The following is a 14,819-nucleotide window of genomic DNA, read 5'->3' on the forward strand; positions in this document are numbered from 1 at the left end:
TAGCGCTACTTACTGATGTTTTGATGTAAAACTATATAAAAGTCTACATTATTGATGCTGTAAAAGGGAGCTTATGAACTCTTTCAGCAGGATATTTCAGTGGCTGAACAACACTTCTGTGCATATAACCCATTCATAACACAACATAATCTACATCAGCTTTGCAAGACTAAAATAGTTTTAAAACAAAACATTACCCATCTTAAAGAAATACTTCAGCTATGGTGTTTTTACTGCTCTCATGGCCTCGTGTGCACTTAAACGAGGTGCGCGTACATGCGCGTACATGCGCAAACAGCGGATCTACATGAACAGGGGTGCACAGATGTACAAATCTACATTTGTTGACAGACAGTTTGGGCTACTTATCAGAATTATGGGAATTGTCGGCTGACAAATTTTAATTGGATAAACATTATTTAGTCTTATACTTTACCCAGAAAATAAAAACACATATAAATACATTTAGAACATTTACTGTAATCATTACTATTGAAATGTGAAGAGACTTTCCACCAGCATAACAAAACATGTTAAACAGGTTTATTTCAATGATTTAAAATGTTTGCACTGTATATGTTTAGACAACATTATAAAGTACCGTCTAACGATTTTTAATTAATCAAAAAAAACAGAAATGTGTAGGCTTTTTATTTAAAGAAATGAATATTTTAATCAATATGTTTCCCCTCTAATTCAATCCACATAGTTTTTGTCAGTGCCGTACATTTTAGGAACACATATTTGGCCTACGATTTACACCAATTGCATCTTATCAATGCCTTAACCACATCTTACAAAATATAATCAAGGCAACCAGTTAAAACCATAATTGTCAGCAAAACATGTATATATATACACTGTACAATACTACGTTGGCTATACTTGACTTTCTTTCTACATCACTCAAAGCATCATCAGTCCGATATTAGCAACAACCGAGGACTCAAAGAACACTTCCCGAAATGATATTGGCAAAAAAGGTCCTGTGTTTGTTTTCTTCAGTGGTGGTTTCCTGCAGGTGTGTGTCAGTCGTCTCACCTGCCGCCTGCACTCTTACTTGCAAGTTCCTCCATTTGTTTCTGCCTTCTTTCCAGCACCTCCAGACGTTTGGCCTCATGACGGGATCTTTCCTGCTCTCTGAGATCTGACACATCCTCCATGAACAAATGCCTTCATGTACAAACCACAATCAAAGATCAGCAGTAAGCACACTGATTTTGTTTCAGTGCTTATAGGCATCACTCAAAGTTCTACATTAAGCCTATACTTTTGTCAGTGCTTGCAATTATTCTCAAATTGTAGTTTCAGATTCTGGTACACTATTAAAATAAAAGGGTTGGTTAAATACTGTCCCATAAAGAACCTTTAACACTAATGAAACATTTGTTGCATAAAAGGTATAATGAAAAAAGTGCATATTGTAAAAATTATTTTAAAAAGCAGCAGCAATGTGGTCGGTGTACCATAATCAAGTATCATAATCATTTTGGGTTCCTCAGTGATTCTTTCATTCAAAACTGTGCGTGTGTGTGTAGAGCATTATAATAATCTTTCATTCATTCATTTTCCTTCAGCTTAGTTCCTTTATCCATCAACTGTCGCCACAGCAGAATGAACCAACCAACTGTTCCAGCATTTGTTTTGCACAGCGGATGCCCTTCCAGCTGCAACCCTGTACTGGGAAGCACCCATACACACCTTCTCACAGACTAAGGCCAATTTAGCTTATTCAATTCACCTATAACACATGTTTTTGGACTGTGAGGGGAAACCGGAGCACCCGGAGGAAACCCACACCAACACAGGGAGAGAAGATGCAAACTCCACACAGAAATGGCAACAGACCAACCTGGAACTCGAACCAGCGACCTTCTCCCTGACAGTTCTAACCACTGAGCCACCGTGTCGCTTATTTTAATAATCTGACTAACCTAACTCCATTAAAATAATAACATTTGTGGAATAAAATGTTCATAGATGTTAAACCAGGGGTGTCCAAATTCCTGGAGGGCCGCGGCTCTGCACAGTTTAGCTCTAACTGTTAACCACCTTTAACTCACACCTGCTTAGTTTAAACACCTTGATTATTTGGAGCTGTGTTTGATCAGGGTTGGAGCAAAACTGCAGAGTTGAGGCCTTGCAGGAATCGAGTTTGAGACCCATGTGTTAAAGAGTCTTCAGTGATGCAAATAAAGAAACTACCTTAAGAGAGTATCGTTACACAAATGTTATGTTTGGTAAACAATGAAATCGTGCACTGCCGTTCGTTAAGGGCTCATGTTTGCACGTAATTAGATTTTATATACTGCACAATATTTTGTATATGTAAACACTGTGACACGTTGAGGGTGTGAATGTCAAGGGGGGTGTGTGTGTGTGTGTGAGTGTGTTTTCTCACCTGTTCATAAATGCCGTGGCCAAACCTACGAGCAACGTCCCGAAAAGTATCGGCTTTGTCAAACGCTTTCCTGTTGATAGTTTGTGCTGTTTCATTGTGGAGATTTTTACCTTCAGTGTAACTAGCGTTAACTATCAACTGAATGGCAAAAGTCTGAGTGAAACTGTATTTCTGACCTCCACACGGATGAATATATACTGCGCATATTAACCCTAAGTTAAGCATTACTTCCGGTGTGTGGGTTAACGTTATACAATAGTTTACTAAATGTATTTGCGACGTTGTTTTAAGAAGTAGGAGGGGGTTTCTTTACTATTTTATCCATTATAAGTATGCGCTATATTATTCTGCGGACAAGCAGATTCATGAGAAGGGAACGTTAAATCGAAGGAACTACAGATTACGGTAAAAGCGGGGAAGTTCTTTGGTGACGGACCAGATGTGTTGCTGCATCGGCTTCAAATAAGTTTTCTTGATTAAATTTATCTGTAACGTTAAATAAAATAGAAACAGAAGCCTGTCGCAACTTACAGCCGACTTTGCACTAGTAAGTCAATTTTTCTGTTTTAATGTAATGTCTTGACTTTATTAACGGTTTTGTTATCGTGTTTTATATATTACAAAGGTATTACGAACAGTTTATATTGCTATTATGGGTTTCATAGTGTAATGAAGCTCGCTCTATCTATCCATCTATCCATCCATCACAAACAGTTAGTAACAGATATTTACATACCTCTTTTCTGTGTGCAGGTGTTGAGCCCATGTTACCCATGATTTATCAGTGATGGCAGGAAAGAACCGCTTCTCTGTATCTGACAGGTTTGAGTATCTGCAGGGTCTCGTCACAGAGTTTCAGGACACTGACAGTGATGGTATGATAAAGCCTTACACATGTGTGTGCTTGCAGCAGTTTGCACCTATTACAATCACTTAACCAACATCAGTGTTCTGAGTAACACCCTGCCATCCTCTGCCAGAAAACCCTCAAATAACTGCGCTACAGTCAACCACTATATTTGGATGGTTTCTGGTGTGCTTCAGGTCATATTCCATTAAGATTTATTAGTTTTAAAATGTTGATTATAAACAGCAATAGCATGCAACAATCACAGTGACCATTACATTTCATTTTAAACCAATACAATTCAATACAGTACCAAAACAGTTTGGAATTTGATGATAGTTTCTATTGATTTTTCACCTTTAGTTATTAAACTCTGCTCCATTAAAATAAGTTAACACTGCTTTTGTGATGTAAACCTTTGCAGTGACAAACAGTGGGAAACAATGCTGTTTAATAATTGTCACAGCCACTCCACATAAGATATACTGCAAACAGTTGATAAAATTATCAGCCCTTCTGTGAAATTTTATGTGTCAAAAATTTCCCTAATGCTGTTTAATGGAGAGACAATTTTCTCAACAGTTTTTAATAATTTTAATAACCTTTTTTTAATGACTAAATGTGTATTTTAAAAATGCACTGCCATTAAATTGATTAATATAAAATAACATTAAAATGGAGTTCATATATTCAATAAGAAATGTAATCATATATATTATTCCTTATATTACTCATATATATTACTAATATATTAATATTATTCCTTTTTAGAATTAGAATAGGTAAAAATGTATTGTTGTTATTAATATTAATAATAATTCATGTTTAACAGAGGCTAAAGAGCAAGTGCTGGCTAATCTGGCCAATTTTGCTTACGATCCATCCAACATGGAGGCTCTGCGAACACTGCAGGTCACTGAGCTCTTCCTGGACATGCTGACAGAAGAGAACGAAAACTTTGTGGAGTTTGGAATTGGTTAGTATAGCTGTAATATCACTGTTTTAACATTTTGATCTTTTTGCTCAAAGTATTAGCTAAAACAAAAACCTGCACTCAATGAGCGAAAACTATGCAAACAGTTTTATAAAAATACAGTGCCCATAGAAAATCATTGTACCTTGTTAAGATTTATACCTTTACTCGCATTACACCCAGGATTAAGTTGTAGAAAAGCACAGGTTAGAAGGCTACAAAAACATTTCAAAGGCTGGAAAAGTTATTTAAAATGTGGTTTGATTTCAAGCTGTATGACAGTAATTATTTCAAAGGAGTATGATGATTTTCTATAGGCACTTAATATAATAATATTAATAATATATTTTTAAAATATATGTGCCATGATTACGAGCAAGATTTGAGGGGCTAAAAAATCTCTAAGAATCACAAGCGAAGATTTGCAGAAATATTTCTGAAAGTCTCTAAAACTACAATCCGACATCACCACCGCAAGGCGATTTCAAGAAGAAGAAAAAAGCCTCTACTCTCATCTAAAAACAACTCAAGAATAATTTGAGCACAAGATCAAACAATAAAATGATCTGTATATGCACTGTATATCATAATCCATTTATGTAAAACAAGAGTGTTTGAAACCCTGCAGGTGGTTTATGTAACCTCAGTATGGAGCTGGAGTCTCGAGATCAGATTCTGCAGAGCGGTGGTGTGCCGTTGGTGATCTCTTGCCTGTCCAGCAGCAGAGACGAGACGGTTCTGTCCGCCATCACAACACTGATGAACCTCATCACAGCGTCCTCTCGCTCTGAGATCACAGACAGTGCTGTGGTGCAGTGTATGCTGCGCTTCTCCCACACACAGAACCCACGCCTCCGGAACCTGGCCTGTGTTTTCTTACAGGAGCACTGCACACAAAAACAGGTGGACACAGCCAGACACGCACTGCAGGGACAGAGCCAATCAGCAGTCGGAATTCCACTGCCAAAAGACTGAAGACACAGCCTGTAAATGTTTACATTATGCCATTTAAGGTTATTCAAAATAAACAAATGCCTATTTTCTTAATTAATATTATTGTGTTTATTTTTAATTTAAAGAAAATGTATAGGGATCTGATTTTAGTGGCTGCAATAAATTACATTTATAAAACACAAAACATTTTGTATGGATAAAAAGCATATTAAATCTAAGAAAAGTGTAAACTTTTGTGGGGTAATAACTCAAAATATATATGAAGTAATGTTATATTGTCTTTCAGGATATTTATGTACAAATCAAATAACTTAAAAGGGCATACATTTTTCCCCCTTTTCAAGATTTAAAAGAAGTCTTTTGTTTCTCCAGAATGCATCTGTAAAGTGTCAGCTTAAAATACCCATCAGATTATTTATTATAGCTTTCAGAATACTGATATTGACTGCTTGAACACATTTTAGCTGTTTTTTTTTTTGGCCTGCGCCTTTAATGCTAGTTCTCCCCACCCACCGTTTCCATGTACCTGCCAGAGTGTGCCTTAATCTCCACCTCTGCTGCGTGAGATAAACAGCACAGTGACAGACATGAAGGAAGCAGATCTCACATAACATTTGTGAGAAATACTACATTAAGAACTTTACCAGTGGTTATTTGATGTATTTGTTGTGAAGTTGCAACGATGAGTCACACACAATGTTCACGCACACACACAGCAGACACCGACAGTGCATGTTTAACTTTGCAAGCAAATGTGACAGGATACACGTTAATATCCACTGCTGTATGGATATCCGTGATGTTAATGTACAAAATAAACCTGATTTAACATCCACAAGCCGGGATTGAATCGTCTTCTTTTATAATTGTACTGGCAAGCGGCTGTGGAGATGAAGACGGTAAAATCTCTGTAAATAATTACAAACATGCACTGTTTTAAAAACGTTTTGAACTTGTAAAACTCATTCTTGATCACATTTGATGATGATCACAGAAAGCTCAACAGATCTTTTAATCCCAGTTGCTTTGCAAACGTGCTATCTTGTTAATATGATTATACACGTCACTACAGAGACATGTTAATACTCAACTGTCAATCGATTTAATGGGTGTGGAAATCAAACTCCAACATCACGTTAAGGTGGGCCTTAAAATGGGAAGGATTTGGATCCTATTTTAACGTCAGGAAATTTAAAGAGACTTGTTGTGTTTATATGACCCCAATACCTACCACAGTTCTGTCCAAATAGCGTCCAAAAGATGATTTTCATCAATTGTTCATTCAAAAGCAAAAATCTGTGATTATTTACTGACCGTCATTTCAACCCCCTGAGACCTTTGTTCATCTTCATAACACAAATGAACATATTTTAGATAAAATTTGAGAGCTCCCTCATCCTCCATTAACACCAATGGTCCAAACATTGAAAAAACATCCTCAAGACAGACCATATGTCTTCAAATAAAATATTATCAAGCTACCAGAATACTTCTGTATTCACATAAATCAAAAATAACAACATTCAACAGTTTCTTCTCAGTGTTAGTATAGGATGCACATTCGAATTACTGTATAACTCAGATGCTTGTTTGCAACTTTGTTTGAAAAAAACTAATTTAAAAAAAACATTCAAGGTTATTTCAGCAGCCCGACCTACTGTAACATGCAATAGCGATAATATTATTTTTATTTTTGGCTGAACTCTAATCCTACTTGTATAATAATATAAAATAATAAAGAAATCATATTGAATTATTATTTATAAAGCAATTAAAATTATTTTATAAAGCATGGCTGGACCCTCGAATCTTGAAGCACCTTGACCTTTTTTTCTTTCAGGAACTTAGATGTGGAGGCTGAAGAATTTGCCCTCCCCTGTGCTTTATAATGTAATGAGCAACACAAATGTCTTGATACCTCAGGCTGTTGATGTTGCCATCCACTCTGCAGATCTCTCACACGCTCCCATACTGAATGTCACCCCAAACCATGATTTTTCCTTCACCAAACTTGACAGATTTCTTTGAGAATCTTGGGTCTGTGTGGGTTCCAGTAGGTCTTCTGCAGTGTTTGTAATGATTGGGATACAGTTCAACAGATAATTTATCTGAAAAAAATCTACCTTCTGCCACTTTTCCGAATGATCAACTAGAAGTCAAGTTATTATTTGTTGCTCGTACAACTGGGATTGACAACAAGACTTTTGTCAGGTAGTTTACTTATGTTTAATAGTTGGTTTAATTACTCTCATTTTCAAGCCACTGAAATATAAAATTCATTCTAAAAATAAACTGCTCTAAAATTATGTTTTTTTTTTAGGTCAAATACAGGATGTGCTGTAAAGTCATTAGTATTGTAAAACATGTAATTATTAATAATTATGTATTTTAGTCAAATAAAATTGTGTTTATTTGACGAAATTACATAAATAACCTGACTATTGTTTTGTATTTTAGCAAAAAATTTTGCATCACACTCAATTTCTAAATCCCAAAGATGTAGAAAAAGCAGCTTAAAGACATCCTGTTATTGCTATTCTACCAAAGGACACACGGGGGAGACATCACTGTTCACATACTGTACTTCATCTCCTTTTCAGATTTTCACTCATGCTAGACTCCAAATTCGATGATCCTTTCACCGAATAATGAATCACCGTTAATTTGATGAAATGCGTCACACAGCCCACTGAATGCATCCCATAATGACCTCAAGAAACACACGGAGAATGACTGATTCCATTATGAGCTGCGCAGAAATTCGCAAAGAATGTCTGGGGTTTTGTCCAGTGCCTTGCTTTGTAAAGTCTCAACCTAAATAAATGATCCTCACAAAACTATGCGCTAGTCCAAACCAGAGTGGCCATTAGTTTCCAGCAGACCCATTAGAAAGCTGAGAGGCGACCTGCTTCTCCATATGGTCTCAAAACCAGCGTCCAAATGTTCACATCTCAAGCCAAGCAGGAAAGCAGCGAAGCCTAAATGAACACCGACACGCTGCACCTGAGATCACAATGAGCCCAAACCACACCACAGCCAACAAAAAGACCACATTAATGCCTTAAATACACTACTTTAGGGTGTTTCGGGAATTTCAAAGGTTTTTTGTGGAGCAGATGTCCATTCAAGACAACTGACAACACATTGTTTTTGTCTTTTTGTTTCATGAGAATTATAATTGGTAGGTTCATTTTATTAGACATGTATTAATACATTTACTTAATATAAGCATGCATAGAGTAACTAATTTCTATGACTATTTTTGTATCCCACTACCCATGATTGTGAATCAATCGTATGCAATTCATAACAAAATAAAAACAATTAAAAGTACATGATTTGTAAAGAGAGAGAGGTAAAAGTTGCTGTTAATTTACTCGGTAGCTGTTTTTCCATCATAAACAGATACCAAACACTGATAAAAGCCATATACAGACTAAACAAAACCAATATCTGTGGCTTCTGAGAATTTGCGGATACAATCCCACATGTGAGCTGATACTGAAGAAACAAGTTGACTTCAATCTTGGAAGGCCTGAGTTTAAGTAAATTAACAGCAAGTCTTTGGGGTGAATTGTTCCATTAAGATAGTGAAATGCCACTGGTTTTTCTAAAATTGTGGTAACTTAGTGTAATATCGTGCACATATAAAACATGATGGGTCTAATTATAAATGTGGAAATCACAAAAGTGACCTAGTAAAGTCCTTAGCATAATTTCCTGCTTGTAACGGTTTAAAAAAATCCCACAGATGCCATCATCACAGTCCGAGCTGTTTTTCGGTCCGCTCGCGCAGTTTGTGCTTCTGGATCTGAGAGAGAGATGAAGAAAAGAACAGCTGTAGTGCTATTAAAGGGTTCAATCTGTCGACAGCAAACCACAAGCCTTTAAAAGCAAAAGGTGTCACAGTAGCCCTCGAATGCCTGAAACCACTTCTCTGGGTTTGATTCAGACAGGGAAATTGCTTCAATTTCTTCTGTCTAGAGACAAATGTGAAGCAGCCCAACAAAACAGTTCCTACACTTTATTTTTAACATGATGTATCTACAGAGATACAGAAAGGAGTGGTGACTAAAAAGAGGTTGATTCTGTAAAGGCGATGGTGAATTGACTTTCTCTAAACTAAAGGAATTTTCTGAAATGTTCATTTGTAAGCAATAATATGAATCTTTAATATAATAGCGTATCACTTACCTTGCCTGTAATTGTCAGAGGATAATCCTGAACAAACAATATATAGCGCGGCACCTTGTAATGGGCAATCTGCAAAAATAACAGCAGAATTTGAACAGTTGTGTAGTATTGTTGTTAAATCATATTCATAATTATTATTGTTTGCATTTTCAATTCATCTTTATTTCAATAGCGCGTTTACAGTGTAGGTTGTGTCAAAGCAGCTTAACATAGAAGCTCTAGTAAATTGAAACTCTCCGTCTAGTTGAGTTCAGTGTGGTTTAAATTTCACTGCTGAAAGTCCAAACACTGAAGAGCAAATCCATCAATGCACAGCTCCACAAGTCCTAAACCAAGCAAGCCAGAGGCGACAGTGGCGAGAAACAAACTTCACCAATTTGTTAAATGTTTGTTTTTAAAAATGGAGTGTAATTGAATTGATTAATATATTATAGATACAAATAAACAAAATACATTTATTCATGCAAAAAACTATACAGAGATCACGGAGAGCATCTTTTAACTCTACTTTTGACAAGATCTGTATAAATTGTCACACAGGTGAAGCAGACTTATCTCACATGTTTTGAATGTGCCCTAAGCTTACTCCTTATGCGCCTATGGCAAGCTGTGTTGACATTTAATCTATAACCCATACTGGTGTTTGTTTTCATGTTTCTAGAGCTTATTTTTTAGATACTATTACTTTATCCATTAAGTACTAGTACTTAGATACTTCAATATGTATTAGATACTAGTGCCTATTCATTAGATACTAGTGCTTATTATTTAGATTCTAGTGCTTTTACAAAATATACTAGTGCTTACTCATTAGACACTAGTGCTTTTTATTAGATACTAGTGCTCATTCATTAGTTACTAGTACTTATTCATTGCATAGTAGCATCTATTTTAATAGTGACTAGTAACTATTCTTTTGTTAATAGTAACACATTAATTTTTTTCCCAATGATTTCTATGGGATCTTTCATTGAGATATCATCTATTCAGTTTTGACTAGTATGTATTCCAGCTGGACATATTTTTACATACTAGTCGTTAATCAGAAAGTAATTAATAGATACCGGTATTTATTTAATGGATACCAATTCATTAGATACTAGTAACTGTTCATCAGTACTAGTATTTATTTACTAGACACTAGTATCTTTTATAACTATTAAAATAGTTATAAATAGTAATAGTAAAATACTTTTGTATATTTTAAAACTGATTAGTTGATATTTCAATGACAGATCCGATAGAAATAAATAGAATTTCTTTAAATGTATTACTAGTAACAACATAATAGTTACTAGTCACTACTAAAACAAGTACTAATATCTAATACATAAGTACTATTATCTATTTAATAGGTACTAGTATCTAATGAATGAGCACTCGTATCTAATAAAAAGAACTAGTGTCTAATGAGTAAGAACTAGTATATTTTTAAAAAGCACTAGTATCTAAATAATAGGCACTAGAATCAAATGAATATGCACAAATAAGTAATAGTACTTAATGGAAAGATACTAGAATCTGAAAACTATGCACTATTAACATATAAATAAATACTAGTATGGGTTATAGATTAAATGTCAAAAGACTTGCCATACTCGTCAACCATATTCGATATATAGTCTTAAGTGCAGCTTAAGTCATGTGCGGAATTTGCATTGTTTGGCATTCTACGTGGTGAATTGAGTCTGACTTTGTATCTTTACTCGCTCACAGACTAATTCTATTGCATTGGGAGTCTTTAAATCCATCTAAAGCATCACACTGGATTGAAGATCTGAAGAGCAAACGTTTGGCAGTGCTCCGCTATAAATGTACTTCCTGGGGAACAATGTGACTTATCTTGTATGTAACTGTAATTTCCTTTTCTTTTCTTTGTCTGTCCAGACCAGGGGTGCCCAAACTTGCTCCTGGAGGGTATGGTGTCCTGCATAGTTTAGATCCAACCACAATCAGACCCACCTGGGCTAGCTAATCAAGCTCTTAGTAGGCTCGCTAGAAGTGTCCTGGCAGGTGTGTTGAGGCAAGTTGGAGCTAAACTCTACTGGACACTGGCCCTCCAGGACCAAGTTTGGGCAAGTATGGTTGTCTATTTATTTATTACTATCTTATTTTATACAATTTTGCTGTTTATTTCTATTATTTTCATGTGTGTCTTCACTTTTTATTATCATTACAGTCAATTTATTTGGCAATGTTTTAAGAAGTGGGTTTATTTTAAAAAACATCTATCTCTGTATAAACAATGACATCTGTTCTTAGCATAAAAATAAAGGAAAAAAGTATATTGAAGTGCTTAACTCTGAAAGTAACTTTGTTTATTTTAAAAATGGATTATTGAGTATAATGGAAGAAATGTAATTAAAGGAAATGTATTTATTTTTATATAAGAATTAGATTTCCTAAATGACTCAAGTAACATGATTTCAGATATTCTTTATATTTGTTTAATAATAATTGTTTGTGTATTTCTATGTTTAAATTACATATTAAATTTACTCCAGTGAATATTCACAATCTAATAAATTGTATATAAACATTTTAATGGTGAACAAGTGTGTACATGTGCAGGGAGACACACACAAGCTTGAGAATCCAAATTTCCTGACCTTTCCTTTGCAGTAAGCCTTAATCTCTTCTACAGTGCATTCCTGACCCTCCTTAAGTCGAATACAAGCACATACTTCCTCTCCCATCCTCTCATCCTTCACACCAACCACCTGTGTGAAAAAAACAGACATTAAAAATGCTCAAACAACCTTGCTAACTATAAAATGGTGGCTAACAGTTAATGAAAACCAGATAGCACAGTTAAAAAAGCCTGGACTAAAAGTTAAACCATGTTTACATGTTGATATCATGACATAATTCATTCAACTGTAACATAGCAGATTTTGAAATATTTCTAGAATATTTCAACACGTGTATTACATGATTTTATAGGTTGCAACCATGCAGTTAGCACTGCTAGAAAGAATTGGCATGTTGTTAGCATGATTAAACACATTTCTAACATGTTTTAACACAAGGCTAAAGTTTTAATTTGTTGACAGAATTAATTAGCATCTTACTAGCATGTCTATTTTATTTGTTTCTAACATTAGCCATTGCTTGCATGTTTCTAATCCTTGATGAAAAAACAGAATGCACTGGCAAGGTTTGTTTGGATGCTGGTTTATGGTTCTTTCTGGTTCTTTATTCATTCATTCCTGGTCATGTGCTGTAGGGAAGCAGCAGGAACCAGTATAAACCAGGATTAAAACATAACTTACCAACATACACAGGCTTTTTCAGCAATTAATAGCCATTTCTTTCACTTTTCTACCCTGTTAAACATTTGTTGATAGTATTTTTAACACATGGGCAATACGCTTGAACTGTTCAGTGAGTTAATTGCTAGCATGACATAACAAGTTGCTTCCAAACAGATAAGACTTAAATTTTTGCTAGCATGTTTTATTATCCTATATCCTGTGGCTAAAATGAATTTACTACAAGACACATTGACACCATCAATTGACATGTTGTTAGAATGGTTAGTATTTTACTAGCAGGTCGCCAGGTTGCTAACTTGAATTAGCATGCTATTTTTAACACATTTGACATGTTAATAGAATGAGTTGGCATATTGTTAGCATAGTTTACCACAAATTACATTTTGTCAGCACCGATTATTAGGCAGATTTTGCAAGTTGCTATGATGGTTCTAACACTTTAGTACCAAGTTTTAACACCATGCAAGCATTAATTATAATTACACTAGCATTATACCATATTTACACTCTTTGCTAGCATGTTTTAGTTAGTTAGTTGTTAGTCTTTGCTAGTATATCAGTAGCCTATATTGACTTTCTCCAGCTAACATTATTGAAGCTAATAATTTGTTTCTGAGAATTATGAAGTGCTAAAGGTAAATATAAACATTTTTTTATAGACGCTGCTGACCTGTGCTTCTAGAATTTTGGGATGTGTGTGCAGAAACTGCTCAATTTCAGCAGGATAGATGTTTTCTCCTCCTCGGATGATCAAATCTTTGATGCGCCCCTCTATTTTGCAGTATGCAAACTGGTCCAAACTGGCAATATCACTGTATGAACCACACAGCAGAGACACTCAGTCAAGACAGCTGGGATATAATTTATAACAATGTAATGAGGAGTATCAAGCACACTTACCCAGTTTTGTACCAGCGGTCTTTCGTGATGCACTCACGGGTCTTCTCCTCATCCTGCCAGTACTCCAGCATCACACAATACCCTCTGATCATCAGCTCCCCCTGAGCCCCCAGAGGCACGATCTCTCCTGTTGTAGGGTCCACGACTTTAGCCTAATGGAGAAACAATAATTCAGTGTGCTAGAACTGATGCCTAAAGAGCACCTTAATAAAGTGGTGTTTGAAAGTGCACCTCGGTGTGTGGGGAAATACATCCAACAGTCTCTATCTTTCTCTCTGCACTGTCCACAGGAAAGCCACAGAATGTCACAGGGCTGTTTTCAGTTGTGCCATAGCCAATCTGTTCAAAAGCACAAGGATGACACAGTGAGAGTAAAGCACATAAAAATATAATTTTTTAATAATGAACATATTCAAGTGACAATATTCAAGCAGAAATTTCAGGAAGCTGCACAGCGATTTAAAAAAAAACTAATCGAAGAGCCTTAATATAGCATAAAATTTTATTATATATAATATTAAATGATATTGTACAAACAATTACAATTGTAAACAGTATACAGTGCTCATCATAATTGAGTACACCCCATTCTGTAAATGAATATTTGTATTCATTTTTCTCAGTGAATATAGCAATGTATTTTGGTGCATTTAAACAAAACAGATTTATTAAACAGATATATCTATTAAAATAATATTTTAGTCGTCACCAAACATATTTAGAAACTGAAAGATAATACAAATAAATTCAAGCTAAAATTGCAAAAAAAAAAAAAAAAAAAAAAAAAAAATCACAACCTACACATTTTCAACTAAATCTTTACATTTTTCTCTTCTCTAGATTTTTCCTTTTTTTAATTTGTATTTAATATTTTTCTATAATATAAATTTGGGTGTACTAGTTTTTGGACCGTTATCGTAAATTATTTTGTTAGATAAGTTCCAGATTTGGCTTCAGTACTGAGTAAACTAATGTGAATGCACAAATATAATATTGCATAACTTCCTATTAAAAATATGAATTTTAAAGAGATTTGTGAGGTGTGTACTTATATATGCTGAGCACTGTATGTATGTATATTATGCAGTATATAATATCATTATTAATAATAAATAATGATTAACAATAACAATGATTTCAAAATTTCAGATTTTTCTTGAATTAAAAAAATTAGAAAATATTATTATAAAACATTACATTACTATATAATGTGTATGTAATAAAATGTTAAAGTTTAGAAAAGCTATTAAATTAATAAAAGAAAATTATATATAT

At 34.7% G+C, this 14,819-nt stretch overlaps 2 protein-coding genes and 1 long non-coding RNA gene across 7 annotated transcripts in view; 1 reads left to right on the forward strand and 2 right to left on the reverse strand.

Moving 5' to 3' along the window:
• Window positions 1–647: 647 nt before the first annotated feature.
• Window positions 648–2,568, reverse strand: si:dkey-287g12.6. Its single transcript, XR_015504194.1, has 2 exons — window positions 2,402–2,568; window positions 648–1,173 (listed from the first exon to the last, which is right to left on the reverse strand). It is a non-coding gene; the product is annotated as a si:dkey-287g12.6 (long non-coding RNA).
• Window positions 2,569–2,827: 259 nt separating this feature from the next.
• armc7 (armadillo repeat containing 7) lies at window positions 2,828–6,013 on the forward strand. 3 transcript variants are annotated; one of them, XM_087275395.1, is made up of 5 exons: window positions 2,828–2,948; window positions 3,155–3,276; window positions 3,382–3,445; window positions 4,081–4,224; window positions 4,850–5,272. In XM_087275395.1, exons 4-5 carry the CDS (start codon window positions 4,137–4,139, stop codon window positions 5,194–5,196), a joined length of 435 nt encoding a protein of 144 aa, XP_087131521.1. In that variant the 5' UTR covers window positions 2,828–2,948; window positions 3,155–3,276; window positions 3,382–3,445; window positions 4,081–4,136; the 3' UTR covers window positions 5,197–5,272.
• Window positions 6,014–8,327: 2,314 nt separating this feature from the next.
• acsf2 (acyl-CoA synthetase family member 2) overlaps window positions 8,328–14,819 on the reverse strand; it is a 40,970-nt gene continuing 34,478 nt past the window's right edge. For 2 of the 3 annotated variants that reach the window (NM_001045419.2, NM_001139438.1), the window contains 6 exons: window positions 13,776–13,883; window positions 13,545–13,696; window positions 13,315–13,456; window positions 11,979–12,089; window positions 9,370–9,438; window positions 8,328–8,986 (listed from right to left, as the gene is read on the reverse strand). In NM_001045419.2, coding sequence (NP_001038884.2) covers window positions 8,936–8,986; window positions 9,370–9,438; window positions 11,979–12,089; window positions 13,315–13,456; window positions 13,545–13,696; window positions 13,776–13,883 — 633 coding nt within the window. In that variant the 3' untranslated portion in view covers window positions 8,328–8,935. Of the gene's footprint in view, window positions 8,987–9,369; window positions 9,439–11,207; window positions 11,280–11,496; window positions 12,090–13,314; window positions 13,457–13,544; window positions 13,697–13,775; window positions 13,884–14,819 lie in introns of those variants that run through there. The other variant, XR_015503586.1, reaches the window with a different exon arrangement.

The sequence above is a fragment of the Danio rerio genome, chromosome 12 (genome assembly GCF_052040795.2).
Source record: "Danio rerio strain M-AB ecotype USA chromosome 12, GRCz13ab, whole genome shotgun sequence".
Classification (NCBI taxonomy): Eukaryota; Metazoa; Chordata; class Actinopteri; order Cypriniformes; family Danionidae; genus Danio; species Danio rerio.